Source organism: Bufo bufo, chromosome 11 (assembly GCF_905171765.1).
Source record: "Bufo bufo chromosome 11, aBufBuf1.1, whole genome shotgun sequence".
In the NCBI taxonomy this organism is placed as follows: domain Eukaryota; kingdom Metazoa; phylum Chordata; class Amphibia; order Anura; family Bufonidae; genus Bufo; species Bufo bufo.
Window position 1 is genome coordinate 71,092,210 of NC_053399.1, and position 20,620 is coordinate 71,112,829.

Here is a 20,620-nt window from a genome sequence, read left to right on the forward strand (position 1 = left end):
AACAGGAAAACTTACCTAAAATAGTTTATGCAAGTGCCAGAACGAAGTGACGCCATGTCCCCCCACCTCCTTAGGCAGCACTGTAAGTGGAAGCAAACAATACTGCTCACATTCTAGGAGAGGTTGAGACAGCCATTTTAAATCATTCCTGGAGAACATCTTTAATGGTCCAGGAAGACCAACCGATGTACATCTTAGGCTACTTTCACACTAGCCTTTTGGCTTTCCATTTGTGAGATCCGTTGAGGGCTCTCAAAAGCAGTGCAAAACGGATCAGTTTTGCCCTAATGCATTAAGAATGGAAAAGGATCCGCTCAGAATGCACCGGTTTGCCTCTGTTCAGTCACCATTCCGCTCTGGAGGCAATTCCGCCTGACGAAGCGGTGCCAAACGGATCCGTCCTGGCACACAATGTAAGTCAGAGGGGACAGATCCGTTTTCTCTGACACAATAGAAAACAGATCCGTCCCCCATTGACTTTCAATGGTGTTGAAGACAGATCCGTCATGGCTATAGAAGACATAACACAACCTGATCCGTTCATGACGGATGCATGCGGTTGTATTATTGTAACGGAAGCGTTTTTGCAGATCCATGACGGATCCGCAAAAAACGCTACTGTGAAAGGAGCCTTAGTGCTGCTGCGGAGACCAGGCACTGCCCTCATATGTGCACACTATTGGTTTGATCAAGCAACAATGGCTCCAGAGCAGGGTGGATACAAATCAATGATTTAAAAAATATATATATAATAAATCAGATTTTTTTTTATTTAAATCAGATTTTTTTTTATATAAAATGCTTTTTGAGGAAAATATATTACCATCCAAAGGTTATTCCATCATGAAATAAAGATTTGTTTTTTAATTATGTAGAATAAGGCTGTAGGTGGACTCCCATATTGTTGAATGGATTAGGCAGTGGCTGAGGGACAGACAACAGAGGGTCGTAGTCAATGGAGTATATTCCGACCATGGTCTTGTTACCAGTGGGGTACCTCAGGGATCTGTTCTGGGACCCATATTGTTTAATATCTTTATCAGCGAAATTGCAGAAGGCCTCGATGGTAAGGTGTGTCTTTTTGCTGATGACACAAAGATTTGTAACAGGGTTGATGTTCCTGGGGGGATACACCAAATGGAAAAGGATTTTGGAAAACTAGAGGAATGGTCCAAAATCTGGCAACTAAAATTTCATGTTGATAAGTGCAAGATAATGCACCTGGGGCGTAAAAACCCAAGAGCAGAATATAAAATCTGTGATACAGTCCTAACCTCAGTATCTGAGGAAAAGGATTGGATTTAGGGGTCATTATTTCAGAAGACTTAAAGGTAGGCAGACAATGTCATAGAGCCGCAGGAAATGCTAGCAGAATGCTTGGGTGTATAGGGAGAGGCCTTACCAGTAGAAAGAGGGAGGAGCTCATGCCGCGCTACAGAACACTAGTGAGACCTCATTTGGAGTATTGTGCGCAGTACTGGAGACCATATCTCCAGAAGGATATTGATACTTTGGAGAGAGCTCAGAGAAGAGCTACTAAACTAGTACATGGATTGCAGGACAAAACTTACCAGGAAAGATGAAAGGACCTTAAAGGGGTTGTCTGGGTTCAGAGCTGAACCCGGACATCCCTCCATTTTCACCCCGGCAGCCCCCCTGACATGAGCATCGGAGCAATTCATGCTCCGATGCTCTCCTTTGCCCTGCGCTAAATTGCGCAGGGCAAAGGCATTTTTAGGAGTTCCGGTGACGTACCGGGGCTCTCCATGGGGCTGACAGGAACCCAGGTGACGTCACCGGCACTGATGGGCGGGATTTAGCTCTGTCCTAGCCAGTAAAACGGCTAGGGCAGAGCTAAAGCCCGCCCCTCAGAGCCGGTGACGTCACCGAACACACTGCCAGGTGGAAGTTACCACCCGTCAGTGTGTTATTGAAAACAAAAAAAGCCTGTGCCCTGCGTGATTTGGCATGCTCCGATGCTAGCCTCAGGGGGGCTGTCTGGGTGAAAAAAAAGGGTATGTCCGGGTTCAGCTTGGAAGAAAGACGAGACAGAGGGGATATGATAGAAACTTTTAAATACATAAAAGGGAATAAACAAGGTAAAAGAGGAGAGAATATTTAAAAGAAGAAAAACTGCTACAAGAGGACAGTTTTAAATTAGAGGGGCAAAGGTTTAAAAGTAATATCAGGAAGTATTACTTTACTGAGAGAGTACTGGATGCATGGAATAGCCTTCCTGCAGAAGTGGTAGCTGCAAATACAGTGAAGGGGTTTAAGCATGCATGGGATAGTCATAAGGCCCATCTTTCATATAAGATAGGGCCAGGGGCTATTCATAGTATTCAGTATATTGGGCAGACTACAGTTGTGGCCAAAAGTTTTGAGAATTAGATAAATATTGGAAATTGGAAAAGTTGCTGCTTAAGTTTTTATAATAGCAATTTGCATATACTCCAGAATGTTATGAAGAGTGATCAGATGAATTGCATAGTCCTTCTTTGCCATGAAAATTAACTTAATCCCAAAAAAACCTTTCCACTGCATTTCATTGCTGTCATTAAAGGACCTGCTGAGATCATTTCAGTAATCGTCTTGTTAACTCAGGTGAGAATGTTGACGAGCACAAGGCTGGAGATCATTATGTCAGGCTGATTGGGTTAAAATGGCAGACTTGACATGTTAAAAGGAGGGTGATGCTTGAAATCATTGTTCTTCCATTGTTAACCATGGTGACCTGCAAAGAAACACGTGCAGCCATAATTGCGTTGCATAAAAATGGCTTCACAGGCAAGGATATTGTGGCTACTAAGATTGCCCCTCAATCAAAAATTTATAGGATCATCAAGAACTTAAAGGAAAGAGGTTCAAGTCTTGTTAAGAAGGCTTCAGGGCGTCCAAGAAAGTCCAGCAAGCGCCAGGATCGTCTCCTAAAGAGGATTCAGCTGCGGGATTGGAGTGCCACCAGTGCAGAGCTTGCTCAGGAATGGCAGCAGGGACAGATTGATCTTCTGCAGAAAGTATTGTGAATGGACTGCTGAGGACTGGGGCAAAGTCATATTCTCCGATGAAGCCTCTTTCCGATTGTGTGGGGCATCTGGAAAAAGGCTTGTCCGGAGAAGAAAAGGTGAGCGCTACCATCAGTCCTGTGTCATGCCAACAGTAAAGCATCCTGAGACCATTCATGTGTGGGGTTGCTTCTCATCCAAGGGAGTGGGCTCACTCACAATTTTGCCCAAAAACACAGCCATGAATAAAGAATGGTACCAAAACACCCTCCAACAGCAACTTCTTCCAACAATCCAACAACAGTTTGGTGAAGAACAATGCATTTTCCAGCACTGCTAAACTGCTTTTGGCCCTTCTTTTTCAGGACCTCTGCAGTGTTGGCCCTTCTTTTTCAGGACCTCTGCAATTCAACTGGGCATGCTCTCAATCAACTTCTGGGCCAATTCCTGACTGATAGCAACCCATTATTTCAGAATCACTTCTTGGAGTTTGTCAGAATTAGTGGGTTTTTGTTTGTCCACCCGCCTCTTGAGGATTGACCACAAGTTCTCAATGGGATTATGATCTGGGGAGTTTCCAGGCCATGGACCCAAAATGTTAACGTTTTGGTCCCCGAGCCACGGTGCTCCATTGACACTAATTCTGACAAACTCCAAGAAGTGATTATGAAATAATGTGTTGCTATAATTTAGGAATTGGCCCAGAAGTTGATTGAGAGCATGCCCAGTTGAATTGCAGAGGTCCTGAAAAAGAAGGGCCAACACTGCAAATACTGACTCTTTGCATAAATGTAATGTAATTGTCGATAAAAGCCTTTGAAACGTATGAAGTGCGTGTAATTATATTTCACTACATCACAGAAACAACTGAAACAAAGATCTAAAAGCAGTTTAGCAGCAAACTTTGTGAAAACTAATATTTGTGTCATTCTCAAAACTTTTGGCCACGACTGTAGATGGGCCAAATGGTTCTTATCTGCCGACACATTCTATGTTTCTACCGTATTTTTCGCCCTATAAGACGCACCGGCCCATAAGAAGCACCTAGGTTTTTGGGGAGGAAAATAAGAAAAAAAATATTTTTAACCAAAAGGTGTGCTGTGTGTTTGGTGGGTTTGGAACTAATGGTGGTCTGTGGATGGCACTATTACTGGAGATCTGTGGATGACGGACACTGTTATGGGGGGGGGGGGGATCTGTGGATGACTGACACTATTATGGGGGGGGGGATCTGTGGCTGACTGACACTGTTATGGGGGGGGATCTGTGGCTGACTGACACTGTTATGGGGGGATCTGTGGCTTGCACTGTTACAGGGGGATCTGTGGATGGCACTGTTACAGGGGGGATCTGTGGATGGCACTGTTACAGGGGGGGATCTGTGGATGGCACTGTTACAGGGGGGGGATCTGTGGATGGCACTGTTACAGGGGGGGATCTGTGGATGGCACTGTTACAGGGGGGGGATCTGTGGATGGCACTGTTACAGGGGGGGGGATCTGTGGATGGCACTGTTACAGGGGGGATCTGTGGATGGCACTGTTACAGGGGGGATCTGTGGATGGCACTGTTACAGGGGGGATCTGTGGATGGCACTGTTACAGGGGGGATCTGTGGAGGGCACTGTTACAGGGGGGATCTGTGGATGGCACTGTTACAGGGGGGATCTGTGGATGGCACTGTTACAGGGGGGATCTGTGGATGGCACTGTTACAGGGGGGATCTGTGGATGGCACTGTTACAGGGGGGATCTGTGGATGGCACTGTTACAGGGGGGATCTGTGGATGGCACTGTTACAGGGGGGATCTGTGGATGGCACTGTTACAGGGGGGATCTGTGGATGGCACTGTTACAGGGGGGATCTGTGGATGGCACTGTTACAGGGGGGATCTGTGGATGGCACTGTTATATACGTGCCATCCACAGACCCCCCCCACCCCATAACAGTGCCATCCACAGACCCCCCCCAGCCCATAACTGTGCCATCCACAGACCCCCCCAGCCCATAACTGTGCCATCCACAGACCCCCCCAGTCCATAACTGTGCCATCCACAGACCCCCCCAGCCCATAACTGTGCCATCCACAGACCACCCCAGCCCATAACTGTGCCATCCACAGATGTCCCCCATAAAAATGTCATCCACAGATCTAACCAACCGCTCCGGTATACTAATATAAGATGTCTTATTCAATTAATAGTTATTAAACATGCCCCCCAACTCCTAATAGTACCTTACATCCTAACAGCTTCTGTACAATGCCGGCAGGCAGAGCGTCCCTCACTGACGTCACTTGCCTGCGCCACCTGCTTCATTCATAAAGTAGGCGGCGCAGGCACGTGACATCAGGGAGTTACGTTGCCGCCTGCCCGGCCTGCATTCTACAGAAGCTGTTAGGATGTAAGGTACTATTAGGAGTGAGGGGGCATGTTTAATAACTATTAATTGAATAAGACATCTTATATTAGTATACCGGAGCGGCACCGCCCCGCCGCTATTGCCGGCCCCCAGCTCCTCCTCCCAGTCCCTCCCCGAGTCCCCGCTCGCTTGTACATCGCAGCTTGCGATGCAAAACTGCAAGCATTCGCCCCATAAGACGCAGGGGCATTTTCTCCCCATTTTGGGGGGAGAAAAAGTGCGTCTTATGGGGCGAAAAATACGGTATATGTGTAATTTTTTTGGTAAATAAATTTCATTAATCCATTCACAATGTCATGCTCTTCCAGAGGTTTTTGTAAGATTATTGGGCAGTTTCTCTGCCTACAAGATATTATCACAGATGCTTGGTTTACTTTTGCAGTTATCAAAACTGAATTTGACTCAGCAAAGATCACGTGCCTCTTCTTCACAGCAAAAATGTTATACCATGAACAGAGTTGAGAAAAATACCTTAATCCTAACTTCTACAAACCTATGAATGTAGAATCAACCTAATCAAACTAATATGAAAAGTTGTTATTCTAAAAATCTACTTGCATATTATAAGTTATACCAGCAAGTTCCGTCGTCGGAACTACCTTCCGGATCCGCCGATCTGGATGTAACTGAAAGCATTTGTGAGACGCATCCGGATCCATCTCACAAATGCATTGCAAGAATGAATCCGTCTCTCCGCTTGTCATGCTTGTATCTTTGTATCTATTTTGAATGTCTGGTCCGGCACTAATACATTCCTATGAGGAAAAATGCCGTATCCGGCATTCCGGCAAGTCTTTAGTTTTTTTCGCCGGAGATAAAACCGTAGCATGCTGCGGTTTTATCTTTTGCCTGATCAGTCAAGATGACTAAACTGAAGACATCCTGACGCATCCTGAACGGATTTCTCTCCATTCAGAATGCATGGGGATATGCCTGATCAGTTCTTTTCCGGTATAGAACCCCTGTGACGGAACTCTGTGCCGGAAAAGAAAAACGCTAGTGTGAAAGTACCCTAAAATATTAAGTTTAAATCGCCCTTTCCCAATTTTACATAGCACTGCATCCAAAAAGTCCAAACTATTAAATTATTAAAAAATATCTCCTATGCGGTGAACAGAAATAAATAAAAACCATGCGATTCGCCATTTTTTTGTCACCCCAAAAAATAGGATAGGACTGTTCTATTATGGGCCGAACGCTTCATAAAATGCGAAATGCAAGCAGCTTTTTTTGTTGTTTTTTTGTGTGGTATTGAGTATCGCAATACTTTTTTATGGTGGCAAAAGCGAATCAAAATTTTGATATCGAAACAACCCTACGCCGATCTGATCGTACATACTGAATATGTGTTATACTGATGAAGAAAATTGTAAAACACTTCAAGCAATACACTGAAAAATGGATGCAGATTATTGATACTACTGATATAGGTAGCAGCTGACAGGATTGGACCGGAGTATTTTTAATTTCAAAAAGTGGTGGAAAGGAAATTATGTTTATAATATATTATAATAAAGGTCATCTTTCAATTAATAGTGAGAGTTTGAGAAAAGGACAAATGTGAATTGCAATAATTTATACCATCACTCTATAGGGATCATATAATATTGTGTGTCAAACATACTGATGACCTATCCCTAAGACAGACTGATAGGTGGTCATTTATTATAACTGAAAAACACCTATATTAGGCATATTTCAGGCACAGATGCCTATCAGAGACTTCACCCCTCTGACGCCAGGTCTAAAACTGTGGGCGCGGAAGGGGCCGGAATGGCAGGCCCATCTCATTCGTAATTTTCTACGCCTGTTTAAGACAGTCCAAATGTAAGACAGCTAGGATGCTGGCTCACATTTAGAATTGGCGCTGGATGTGCTGAAGTTATGGAGAGGCCTGCATCTCTTCGTAACTTTGGCGGATCCTCCGCCAGCTATGGGACTTTATTAAGAATGTGCCCCATAATGTATAAGTTCTGAAAAACCTCCAGGAGTATGGGCTACCAATGTTTTGCCATGGCAGTTGGAGACTTAAATGGGTTATCCTGGAAAAGAAAATGATAACTTACCCTCAAAATTGATCATCATTATCACATCATTGGGGGTCCAAGTTCCAACACCCCCGCCAATCAGCTGTTTCAGTTACCCACAGCGCTCACTGGAGCTCTACTGAGAGATGAAGGCTCCCGGCAGCTATCCCACGACAGCACCTTACATAATATAGTGGCAGTGCTTGATATTGCAGCTCAGCCCCATTGACTTGAATGGGGCTGAGCTGCAACTAGGCCATGTGATCCATGTACAGTTATGTCACTGGCCTAAGAAGAGTCTGTGGCGTTCACTGGGCTCCAGCCTCTTCAAACAGCTGATTGGCAGGGTCCTGGGTGTCGTACCCTGCAGATCTGATACTGAAGACCTATCCTTAGGATAAGTCATAAATATCTTTTCCTGGAGGACCCCTTTAACAAAATCTACCATGCTGGCCATGGCTGTGTGCCTATGAGGCCATGCCAAAGCTTGAAAAATACTCTTTATGAGCTGAAACACTTTTCATATAAAGATGAATAAAGAATCACATTTGCTTCACTAAAACCACATTTAGAGTGTTGCCATACATAGTTAAATATAATAATATCCACCATGTGTACCATACCAGACTGTCCATAGTAGCGGATGTTCTGGAACTCTGCGTAGAATACAGCTTTTTCCAGCATGCCGAGCAATATCACAGCGCCAACCCAGAACTGGATTCTCAACAAGTCCCTCCAATAACATGCAGACCAGGCCAGCCACAAGACACCAAAAAGGACGTACACAATGCACATCACCATGAAGAACTGAAAGATATTTAAAATAATGTAAAATTTAATGGACACCATTGAGTAACGTTGTGTTTTCATATAAACAGTTCCAAAATTCTCTGATGATTCATTTCTTAATACATCTTTGAAGGAGCCAGTGCTTCCATTTTATTATAGCAGAGCTCCAAATAGAGCTTTCTGCTTCACTCAATAAGACTAAGGCCTCATGCACACTACCAGTTTTTGTTGTGGTCGCAAAAACGGGTTCCGTAGTTCCGTGATCGGTGTCCGTTTTTTCTTCCGTGGGTCTTCCTTGATTTTTGGAGGATCCACGGACATGAAGGAAAGAGTCGTTTTGGTGTCCGCCTGGCCGTGCGGAGCCAAACGGATCCGTCCTGACTTACAATGCAAGTCAATGGGGACGGATCCGTTTGACGTTGACACAATATGGTGCAATTGCAAACTGATCCGTCCCCCATTGACTTTCAATGTAAAGTCAGGGTATATTTTTCACCATGGGAACGCCTCTATGTTAGAATATACCATCGGATTTGAGTTAGATCGTGATAACTCAGATCCGAGTTAGAATATACTAAGAATATTTTCTCAAAATAAAGAAAATTTAAAGAATATACTAAGAACTGTGTACATGACTGCCCCCTGCTGCCTGGCAGCACCCGATCTCTTACAGGGGGCTGTGATCCGCACAATTAACCCCTCAGGTGACGCACCTGAGGGGTTAATTGTGCGTATCCTAGCTCCCTGTAAGAGATCAGGTGCTACCAGGCAGGAGGGGGCAGACCCCCCCCCCCCCTCCCCAGTTTTAAATTCATTGGTGGCCAGTGCGGCCCCCCCTCCCTCCCCTGTATTACATTCATTGGTGGCCAGTGCGGCCCCCCTCCCTCCCCCCTAATTAAAATCACCCCCCCCCCCACCTCCCCATCATTGGTGGCAGCGGAGAGTTCCGATCGGAGTCCCAGTTTAATCGCTGGGGCTCCGATCGGTTACCATGACAACCAGGATGCTACTGCAGTCCTGGTTGCCATGGTTACTTAGCAATTTTAGAAGCATTATACTTACCTGCGCTGTCTGTTGCCGGCCGGGCGCTCCTCCTACTGGTAAGTGAAAGGTCTGTGCGGCGCATTGCTTATAGCACAGACCTTTCACTTACCAGTAGGAGGGGCGCCCGGCCGGTCACAGACAGCGCTGGTAAGTATAAAGCTTCTAAAACTGTTAAGTAACCATGGCAACCAGGAATGCAGTAGCGTCCTGGTTGCCATGGTAACCAATCGGAGCCCCAGCGATTAAATTGGGACTCCGATCGGAACTCTCCGCTGCCACCAATGATATGGGGGGGACGCAATGGCCACCAATGAATTTAAAACGCGTGCGGCTCTTGAGAAAAGAAAAGCGCAGCCAGCGCTCAGTGGAGACGGGCCCCCCCCACTAAGAGGAGAATCCCAGACACCCCCCCAATAAGAGAGAGCAGGCAGCGCTCAGGAAGCAGCCCCCAGCCCTAAGAGGAAGAGTGCAGGAGTGCAGTGAAAACTCAGCTCTGAAAAAGCTTTTATGCAGACGGATCTGCGATCCGTCTGTGTGAAAGTAGCCTACGGACACGGATCAAGGACGCGGATGACAATCTTGTGTGCATCCGTGTTTTTTCACGGACCCATTGACTTGAATGGCTCCGCGAACCGTTGTCCGTCAAAAAAATAGGACAGGTCCTATTTTTTGGACGGACAGGAAACACGGATCACGGACGCGGATGAACAACGGTGCATTTTCCGAGTTTTCAACGGACCCATTGAAAGTCAATGGGTCCGCAGAAAATCACGGAAAATGGAACAACGGACACGGATGCACACAACGGTCGTGTGCATGAGGCCTTACGCTAGTTTTTTTCCACGTTTAGCCACAATTGTGATATATATATATATTTTTTTATATATACATCCAAAAACTAACTATACTGTACTGTGTGCATCTGTATTTATAGGCTTTTGGGAAAGATGAATTCTAAGGTGTGCTTTGGCAGTTTTATTTCACCTTACTTTTAACAATTAAAAGTATAGCCTTCTAAACTATTCATAAAAAGAAATAAAAAAAGTCTTGTATGTGTGCATGCATACATTTTTTTTTTTTATTAAAATGGAAGTCAACAGCAAACTTATGCAAATATATATATATATTTGAACAGTACATGTTTCATGGACCTCCAGGATGTGTGGCAGTCATATTCTTAAGGACAGTGATTAGTAGCCAAACGCTATCCGCTACAGATGGGATACCAGGAAATGTCGTGCTAGGGGAGGTAAACTGTCAGAACAGCATGCACAACGGCGCCCATTTATGTGGGCGTCACGGTAGAATGTCTTGGATGTGTAACTGTTGTCATTTTGGGGAATACTGGTATAGTATCATTTTTGTTATTGCAATTATCAAAGGTCACAAGTTTCTCTCCATATTTATGCTAAATTCTTAACCAGATAAGTATGGAGAGAGACTTGTCACATTTGATGACTAAAGTAACAAAAATTGCCCTGTATGTCAGCATATATTAAAATGAGAAAAATAAATATGTTCTTTTTAACTAAATAATATTTACAAGTATATACTCAGATGATCTAGCAAATTCAGTTCAAATAAACCGACATAAGTTCTAACATATTTTAAACTATACTCACAATCATGCGTGGATAGTCAGCAGGCGATAAGTATTCATAAGGTCCTTTCACTTCAATTCTCACTGCAAGAAACAAATCACATAGCATCAGTACAAGTGTTTATGCTTTCAGTTAAAGCCATCGTATTTTTAGTGCTTTCAGACGCACTTTTTCCCCCAAAAGTGTGTGTATGTGTGTGTGTGTGTGTGGGGGACGTCAGTGCTGGTTATAGGGCAAATACTAATGAGCGCTTCCATTATGGTATTTGTACAGTAGGACAAGGGAGTGTTGAATACAGCGCTTTCTGTGCTGGCTTTGTATTCACCACTCCCCAGTCTTCATCTGCAGGCGCCACACGCTGTGCTGTGTTCTACGCACAGCATAATGAAGTAGGTGCATTTTGTGACCTCAATCTGCATGACGTTGGATCACAGCGCAGCATGAAGAGCGCTGGATCTCAGGAGTGGCAGCAGTGTCCAGAACAGGAGAGGTGAGTTAATTTATTATTATTTTTTTGTCTGATCGGAGGTCTGATTGGGGGTCTAATTAAAATTGGGGGTCTGATGTGCGGTCTGATTGGGGGTTTTATTATTGGAGGTCTGATCTGAGGTCTTACTAGGGTCTAATTAACATTGGAGGTCCCAACAAAGGTTCATGGGACTGTTGCAGACAATTATGGTTAAGAGGTTAAGAAATGATAAGCTCAGAGTCCTGTCTACAAATGCTCGCAGTTTAGGTAAAAAAATCAATGAACTTGGGTCAATAATGGCATCTGAGAATGTAGATTTAGTGGCTGTTACGGAGACATGGTTTAATGAAAGAAATGACTGGGACATAACCATACCAGGGTACTCTTTATACAGAAGAGACAGAGAAGGCAAGAAAGGAGGAGGAGTGGCCCTGTATGTGAAAGATAGCATTAAATCTAACCTAATACAAGTTGGTGAGGCCAACATAGAGTCAGTTTGGGTTACGTTGCAGTTTGCTAACCATGCAGTAACTCGTGTAGGTGTGATATATAGACCACCTGGTCAAGTTAAAGAACTAGATGATCTACTAGTTGAAGAAATAGCTAAAATTACAATGAAAGGAGAAGTTATCATTATGGGAGATTTCAATCTTCCAGATATAAACTGGAAAACCAAAATAGCAAGTTCTACCAGGAGTACAGATATTCTAAATTCCCTACTGGGGTTATCTCTACAACAAGTGGTTGAGGAGCCAACCCAGAGGGAGGCCATTTTGGATTTGGTATTCACAAATGCGGATTCGGTATATGATGTCATTGTAGGCGAAACCTTGGGATCTAATGATCACCAGTCAGTGTGGTTTAATATAAGAACTGTGAAAGAGTCCCACCACACAAAAACAAAAGTTTTAGACTTTAGAAAAACAGACTTTTCAAAAATGAAATTAGTCATAAATGAGCCCTTATCAGACTGGAACGGATTACATGGAGTCCAGGAGAAATGGGACTACTTAAAAGGTGCATTATTGAAGGCAACAGAAAATTGCATTAGACTTGTCAGTAAAAGCAAAAAAAGGAAGAGACCACTGTGGTACTCAGCAGAAGTGGCCCAAATCATTAAAAATAAAAAGCTAGCATTTTGTAATTATAAAAAAAAACAGAGCAATGAAGATAAGGAAATCTACAAGATTAGGCAGTTCTAAAGCGCAGGCAGAAGAAAAACTATCTCAGTCTATGAAAAAAGGGGATAAGACATTCTTCAGATATATAAATGAAAAAAGGAAATTAAAACAAGGAATAACTAAATTAAAAACAAAGGACGGAAGGTACGTAGAAGAGACTAAAGGGCTAGCCGACTGCCTTAATGAATACTTCTGTTCAGTTTTTACAAAAGAAAAAGGAGAAGGACCTCCACTAGAAAGGATGACTAATAAATCGTTTGATGCATGTATCTTTACAGAGGAAGATGTTCTAAGTTTGCTGTCTAAGGTGAAGACAAATAAGTCACAGGGGCCTGATGAGATACACCCAAAATTATTAAAAGAGCTTAGTGGTGAGCTGGCAAAACCATTAACAGATTTATTTAACCAATCATTAGTAACAGGAGTCGTCCTGGAAGATTGGAAATTGCCAAATGTCGTGCCCATTCACAAGAAAGGTAGTAGGGAGGATTCGAGCAACTATAGACCAGTGAGTCTGACATCAATAGTAGGCAAATTAATGGAAACCCTATTGAAGGATAGGATTGTGGAACATCTAAAATCCCATGGATTGCAAGATGAAAAACAACATGGGTTTACTTCAGGGAGATCATGTCAAACAAATCTTATAGATATTTTTGACTGGGTGACTAAAATAATAGACGGTGGAGGTGCAGTAGACATCGCATATCTAGATTTTAGTAAGGCTTTTGACACTGTCCCACATAGAAGACTTATCAATAAACTGCAGTCATTGAGCATGGACTCCCATATTGTTGAGTGGATTAGGCAGTGGCTGAGTGACAGACAACAGAGGGTTGTAGTCAATGGAGAACATTCAAAACAAGGTCATGTTACCAGTGGGGTTCCACAGGGATCTGTACTGGGACCAATTTTGTTTAATATCTTCATAAGTGATATTGCAAAAGGCCTCGATGGTAAGGTTTGTCTTTTTGCTGATGACACAAAGATATGTAACAGGGTTGATGTTCCTGGAGGGAAACGACAAATGGAAAAGGATTTAGGAAAACTAGAAGAATGGTCAGAACTCTGGCAACTGAAATTTAATGTGGATAAGTGCAAGATAATGCACCTGGGGCGTAAAAACTCAAGGGCAGAATATAGAATATTTGACACAGTCCTGACCTCAGTATCTGAGGAAAGGGATTTAGGAGTAATTATTTCAGAAGACTTAAAGGTGGGAAGACAATGTAATAGAGCAGCACGAAATGCCAGCAGAATGCTTGGATGTATAGGGAGAGGTATAAGCAGTAGAAAGAGTGAAGTGCTTATGCCGCTGTACAGAACACTGGTGAGACCTCACTTGGAGTATTGTGCGCAGTACTGGAGGCCATATCTCCAGAAGGATATAGATACTCTAGAGAGAGTTCAGAGAAGAGCTACTAAACTAGTACATGGATTGCAGGATAAAACTTACCAGGAAAGGTTAAAGGACCTTAATATGTATAGCTTGGAAGAAAGAAGAGACAGAGGGGATATGATAGAAACTTTTAAATACATAAAGGGAATCAACTCGGTAAAGGAGGAGAGCATATTTAAAAGAAGAAAAACTACCACAAGAGGACACAGTTTTAAATTAGAGGGGCAAAGGTTTAAAAGTAATATAAGGAAGTATTACTTTACTGAGAGAGTAGTGGATGCATGGAATAGCCTTCCTGCAGAAGTGGTAGCTGCAAATACAGTGAAGGGGTTTAAGCATGCATGGGATAGGCATAAGGCTATCCTTCATATAAGATAGGGCCAGGGACTATTCATAGGATTCAGATATATTGGGCAGACTAGATGGGCCAAATGGTTCTTATCTGCCGACACATTCTATGTTTCTATGGTCTTTAGTGGGTCACTGCTACAGCCAGTAATTAGCTGCAAGTATTAAATACCCCTGTGCCAACACCTGTGAGATTTTTTGCTTTGAAAACCCTACAGTGCATGTGCAGTGAAGCATTGAAGCTGGGGGCTGTAGAGCACTATACAGTGGGCATGCTCCAAAAGTGAACTGAGCCTGAGGGGGATATTGTGAGAAAAGTAGATGAGGTTCCCTGGCTTAGAGAAAGTCAATCAAGCAGGGGGAGGGGGAACAGTGGGGAAATCTTGACTCCCAGGAGGTTTGCACCAACCTCCTTGTTAGCAACAAGCTAAAATCAGCAAACACAAAAAAAGGCATTTTCTGCAGAAATATACAAGTTAGGCCTGTATTACACTGGCAGAGGGTCAGCCAAATCATTGCTAACAAGCGTTCGAAAAATCTGCGTTCGAAGATCTGCGTGTAAAAAAGAGCAAACGCTCGTTCAGCAGACAATCTCATCTTTTATGCAGGCACAAAAATCATTGTTTTCTTGCAGCAGATCGTGCTGTCTAATCACACTGCTGCTAGCAAATAATGATACTGTATGGGGATGAGCGATGACATTATTGATCGTTCCTCCTCATACTGTGGAGATCACTGCAATTGCATGTCTCCTTCACCGACAAACTATATGATTAATTTGCCAGTTTTGAATCTGGTGATATTAATTTTTTGCGGATATCGCCATATCGATTTTTCCAAAATGGTGCCCGCAAATGCGCCGATTGTTTTTTCCTTCTCCTCTGGCTTCGTTTGGCGTGGCGGTTTTCGGGAGGAATTAATCTTCATTCACAGGAGGACAGCGTTTTAAGCTTGCTGTGCTGCTGCTCACATCTACTCTGCGGGATGAGGGACTGCTGCAGGACAGTGATCATCCGTATTTTCTGCAGTTCTGCGGTTTGTGGACTGCAAAATTCAAACAGGTTGTGTGAATGCACCCTAATAGTGCGCTTCCACTTTATTGGTACCTAAAGGGATTAGCAAATGTGAAGTAGTGCGTGAAAACATTTCCAGCAAAATCTGTGCTCCAAAAGCCAAATTGAGCTCCTTTCCTTCTGAGCCCTGACGTGTGCACATACAACAGCTTACATGCACATTTATGACATTTCTGTACCCAGCTTTGCACCTATCAATTCAAAAAGTGTTGCACAAGTCTTAAATGGCACTGTAACATCATATCTGTGGAAAATTAACAATTTTCACTATGCACGGTCTACTGCACATTGATTAATTTTTTATTATAAGGAAAGGGGGGGGGTGATTTAAACTTTTAAATTTTTTATATATTTAACTGTTTTACTTTATTTTGTAATGATTTTGAAGTTCATATGTGAGCCTATACATTCTGTTTTTTTTTTTTTTTTTTCATTTTATACAATTAGGGATTTTTAAAATGAGTTTATGGCTGTCAGTTGTTCATTTCTTATGTTGGCCTGCCACCTGGTGGTCAAAATAAGAATTGTAGCATGAATACTATAAGCCTTGTCAGCGAGGCTTATAGTATTCAGAGCAACTACTGACGGCCCCATTGGCCACAGGGGGTCGCGCTTCCGGGGTTTTGTGCATTTAGATGCCGTGATCTCACTTGCTCACGGCATCTAAAGCTTTTAATTACCGCCATTATTGTCGGTCATGGTAATTAGCCGCAGGTTGCAGAGACCTGCCAGCCATGACGCCTGCTTCACGTGCGTGCAGGCGCCATGTTTACACATCGCAAAAGGGTTTAAGGCTATGTACACCTTTGGGGGCATTTTTTATGATTGCATTTTAAATTTTTGACAAAATTTTTTTTTTCAATTACTTTATTAAAAATATTGAGCCATTGTGTCAGAGGGTTAAATGTTTCTTTCACTTTGTGCCAGTCATCTAAAAAACCGTACCTCTAAATTACTAAGAGGTCATAAACACTTATTTAAGCCACTTTCTTATCAGTAAGATAAGAACTGAGCAATAATGAGTGTTTATAATGTCAGAGAGCAGAGATAAGGAGCCTCAGTTTAGCTGCCTGACAGAAGAGAGAGAGAGTTCAGAAACTATTAGAGAGCAGCACTGTACAGAGAAAAGGGCTCAGGATTTTTAATAAAAGAATTTTAAAAAATTAAATTTTTAGCTTAAAATGAGTACAATATTTAAAAAAATGCCCCAAATGGTGTACATAGCCTTTAACTCAACACATTCGAATTCAGACAAGCTGCTGAGCTCTATTGTATGCCCAGGCAAAAGATTAGGGCCATAGGTAGAGTGTTAATAAAACAAGGATGCAAAGCAGAATAATAAAGAGTGCTTGCTTTCACACTGGCACACGTTAGGCACTGAAATGGCATATCTATGTAAAAATAGCAATTTTCACTTTGCACCAAATGCTGCGAATGAATTTTTGCAAAATACTTGGTGTGTTAAAATGCTCACTATACCCCTTGGTAAATTCTGTGAGGTGTGGTTTCTAAAATGGGGTCCCTTTTTGCGATTTTCTTTTTTTATTTTACTTCAGAGCCTCTGCAGTTGTCTTCCAATGCTGCATAAATCACCAAACTAGGATTAAAATGTGGTGTGCCCAAACAGCAGTTTACAGCCACATCCTGCATTCAGGAGAAAATGTTTAACAAATTGTGGGGTCTTTTAAATCCTGTTACATCTTGTAAAATAAAAAAATCTGCTAAAGCAACATTTTACAGCAAAAAAACAAACCAAAAAAAAACCACCATAATTTTTCATTTTCACAGCCAAGTGTTTCTAAATTCTATGAAACACAGGGAGTCAAAACATTAACTATACCCCTAAAATTCCTTGAAGGGTAGTTTACTAAGTGGGGCCACTTTTTGGGGATTTCCACTGTATCTCAGGGTCTCTTTAAATGTGACATAGCACCCAAAAAACATTCCAGCAAAATCTGCCCTTCAAAATCCATATGGTGTCCATGCAGCAATTGACCCCACATATGGGGTGCTTCAGTAAACTACAGAATTAGGATTATAAATATTGAGGTTTGATTTGTCGTTAGCCCTTGCTGTGTTACAGGAAAAAAATAGAAAAATGTGCAAAAAAAAATAAAACAATTTAAATATGAAATTTTGAAATTTAATTTATATTTCATAGAAACATTTACATTTACTTCTTTAACCTAAAGGGTTTAACCTAAAGTTTTGAATAATTTGAGGAGTGTAGTTTCTAAAATGGGGTCATTTATAAGTGGAAAAGCCTATATAGCAGCAAAAGACGAACAGATTGATATATATTTTTGTGGAAAAAGATTTAAAGACCCTGTAATTTATACATTTATATATTTGCTTTTTTTGTAGCCCTGTGAAAAGCTGTTGGTACAGTAGGGAAGGGTTAGCAGTGACTGACAGCATGCACACAATCCTATCAATTACTGATAACACGTCCTCCCTGTACAGATTTTTTCACAGGGCTGCAAAAATGCAGAGACAAATGTATAAATTACAGGTTTTACAGATTTTCTACCCCAACAAAACTACATATCAATCTGCTCATCTCCTCCTGCTCCATAACATTGTACTTTCAGATTGCATTTTGTGGTGACAGGTCCTCTATAAATCGGTTATCCCGATTAGAACAAGTTATCACTTATGCACTAGACTCCCACTGATCATAAAAATGTGGTTTCAAGCGCCTGTTTGAATGGAGTACCAGTTCAAGCATGCACACTACCATTCCATTCCTCTATATAAGACTACTACACATAGTTCATAGCCCCCATAGTGGGGAGAAAAAAAAAAAGGATTATATATGATTATATGAGTTTCTGTCCATCTGTCTGAACGTGTCAGTTGTAAACCTGTGTGTAGTCTGCGAGCTTCTATTGGCTGATAAGGGACATGTGACAGTGTGTATGGAAGTTTTGATTTGAAGAGAAAGACTTGCAGGCTTGTATTAGCTAATGCAGGTAATTTTTTGGGAATATCTCAGGAACAGTACGTCCTAGAGAGCCGAGACCTAGTCTAAAACCTTCCCGGAAATCTGATGTACCTGTGCTCCAAATTTGGTGAAGATCGCTCCTTTAACCTCTCACGGACACAGGGCGTACCTGTACGCCCTGATGTCCGAGTCCTTAAGTAGGCACTCTGACAATGCCGAGGGGGGTCCTGTGCAGCAAACCGCAGGTCCCGCAACGCATTTTTTGGGGCGCAAGCGCTTTTCTTTTTGAGTGCGTGCGCTCAATTTTTGAGGCTTTCATTTTTTTAAATTTCGTTTTATTTTATTTTTTCTGGTAGGTTTACGGTGGGTTAGGGTAGTGAATGTGAACACCCGTCCCCCCACACACACTAAATAAAGTTTTACACACACACACACTCCCCTATGGCACGCCAGACGTTCTCGGCCGCGGAGGCATACGCATGTTTGCCTCCGAGAGCCCCAGTGAGGACGAGGATGACCTCTTTGTGTGTGCACTCTTGGTTCCTAACAAATAGTCACACCAGACATGCTGCTGTGAACCTTTTTGCCATCTACCACTGTTGCTGGGACTGCTGTGGATCTGTGGTCCTATCGCGGCTGGTGCATTCCGGATTGGTCAGGAGGTCCATTTGTGCTGCTCTGCATTTCTCTTTTATCGCTCACTTTCCTCTTGTCATCCGCGTCCTCCTCATCATCTAGTGATGATGATGATTATGAGCCTACAGAGCGGCAGAGCCAGGGGACCCCCATGCCAGGGACCCTGTGGCCCAAACTAATATGAGCCGCCCTGGGGCTCGTACTAGTTTTCCGGCCCACCAGATAAGTCCACCTGAGCCCCCTACCGGTGAACTTGTCTGGTGTACCCCAGAGGATTTTGAGCCTGTGATTCCTGACTTTGTTGGTAAACCAGGAATCCAGATTCCCACAGTTGGCTTCACTGAATATGATATATTTTTTTTGTCTTTTTTTCAGTGACCAGATTGTGAATCTGCTGGTGGAGCAAAGGAACTTGTTCGCCCAACAATTCATTGCTCAACACCCGGGCTCCTTTTTGGCTAGGTCTGGTGGCTGGACTCCGGTCAGTGCAGCAGAGATGAGGACATTTTTGGGCCTCGTGCTGCACATGGGCCTAGTCAAAAAACCCAGTGTCAGGCAGTACTGGAGTGGAGACGTCCTTTTCCAGACCCCACTCTACTGTATGGCCATTAGGGCTGCAGCTAACGATTATTTGAATAATCGATTAGTTGTCGATAATTTCATCGATTAATCGGGAAAAAACACCAAAATGACAAAAAAAAGGGGTTTATATGATTTTACTTAAAAAAATTATGTTCAAAGGCCATATTAAAACAAATTGTGGATGGCACTGTTATGGGGGATCTGTGGATGACACTATTATGGGGATCTGTGGATGGCACTGTTATGGGGGGAGAATCTGTGGATGGCGCTGTTATGGGGGGGAGGATTTGTGGATGGCGCTGTTATGGAGGGGATCTGTGGATAGCACTTTTATGGGGAGGGGGATCTGTGCACTGTTATGGAGGGGATCTGTGGATAGCACATTTATGGGGAGGGGGATCTGTGCACTGTTATGGAGGGGATCTGTGGATAGCACATTTATGGGGAGGGGGATCTGTGCACTGTTATGGAGGGGATCTGTGGATAGCACTTTTATGGGATCTGTGCAGGACACTGATATGGGGGTATCTATAGATGACACTATATAGCATCTTATGCTATATGTGTCATCCACAGATCTCCACCATAACAGTGTCATTCACAGATCCCCCCCCCCCCTCCCCATAACAGCGCTCAGATCCCCCTCCACATAGCAGTGGCATCCACAGATCCCCCTCCCATAACAGCCCTGGCCCCGCTGCTCACAGCAGATTATTCTGGAGGTAACTTTTATTCAGCGCATCTTTATTACCTTACAATGAAGCTCCGGGCGGCGGCATAACGTCACTAACTCACGTGACGCGCCTGCTCCGCCCACTTTATTAATGAAGCAGGCGGAGCAGGCGGGTCACGTGAGTAAGTGACGAAAAGCCGCCACCCGCTCTACCTGTTACCGGAGCTTCACTGTAAGTTAATAAAGATGGGCTGATTTAATGTTGAAGTAAAAGTTACTGCTGATGAAGGACCCTGACCGCCTGCTCCCGCCCCAGATAGCAACGAATCGGCCGATTATTCGATAACTGGATTCGTTGACAACGAATCCCGTTATCGAATATTATCGATAACGTTGATTAATCGTTGCAGCCCTAATGGCCATGACACA

General features: G+C 43.2%; 1 protein-coding gene across 2 annotated transcripts in view; it reads right to left on the reverse strand.

The window, feature by feature from the left end:
- TMEM87A (transmembrane protein 87A) overlaps nucleotides 1-20,620 on the reverse strand; it is a 276,779-nt gene that overhangs the window by 137,553 nt on the left and 118,606 nt on the right. For both annotated transcript variants that reach the window (XM_040412084.1, XM_040412083.1), the window contains exons 8-9: nucleotides 10,908-10,969; nucleotides 8,076-8,259 (exon numbers count right to left, since the gene is read on the reverse strand). In XM_040412084.1, coding sequence (XP_040268018.1) covers nucleotides 8,076-8,259; nucleotides 10,908-10,969 — 246 coding nt within the window. The remainder of the gene's footprint in view (nucleotides 1-8,075; nucleotides 8,260-10,907; nucleotides 10,970-20,620) is intronic.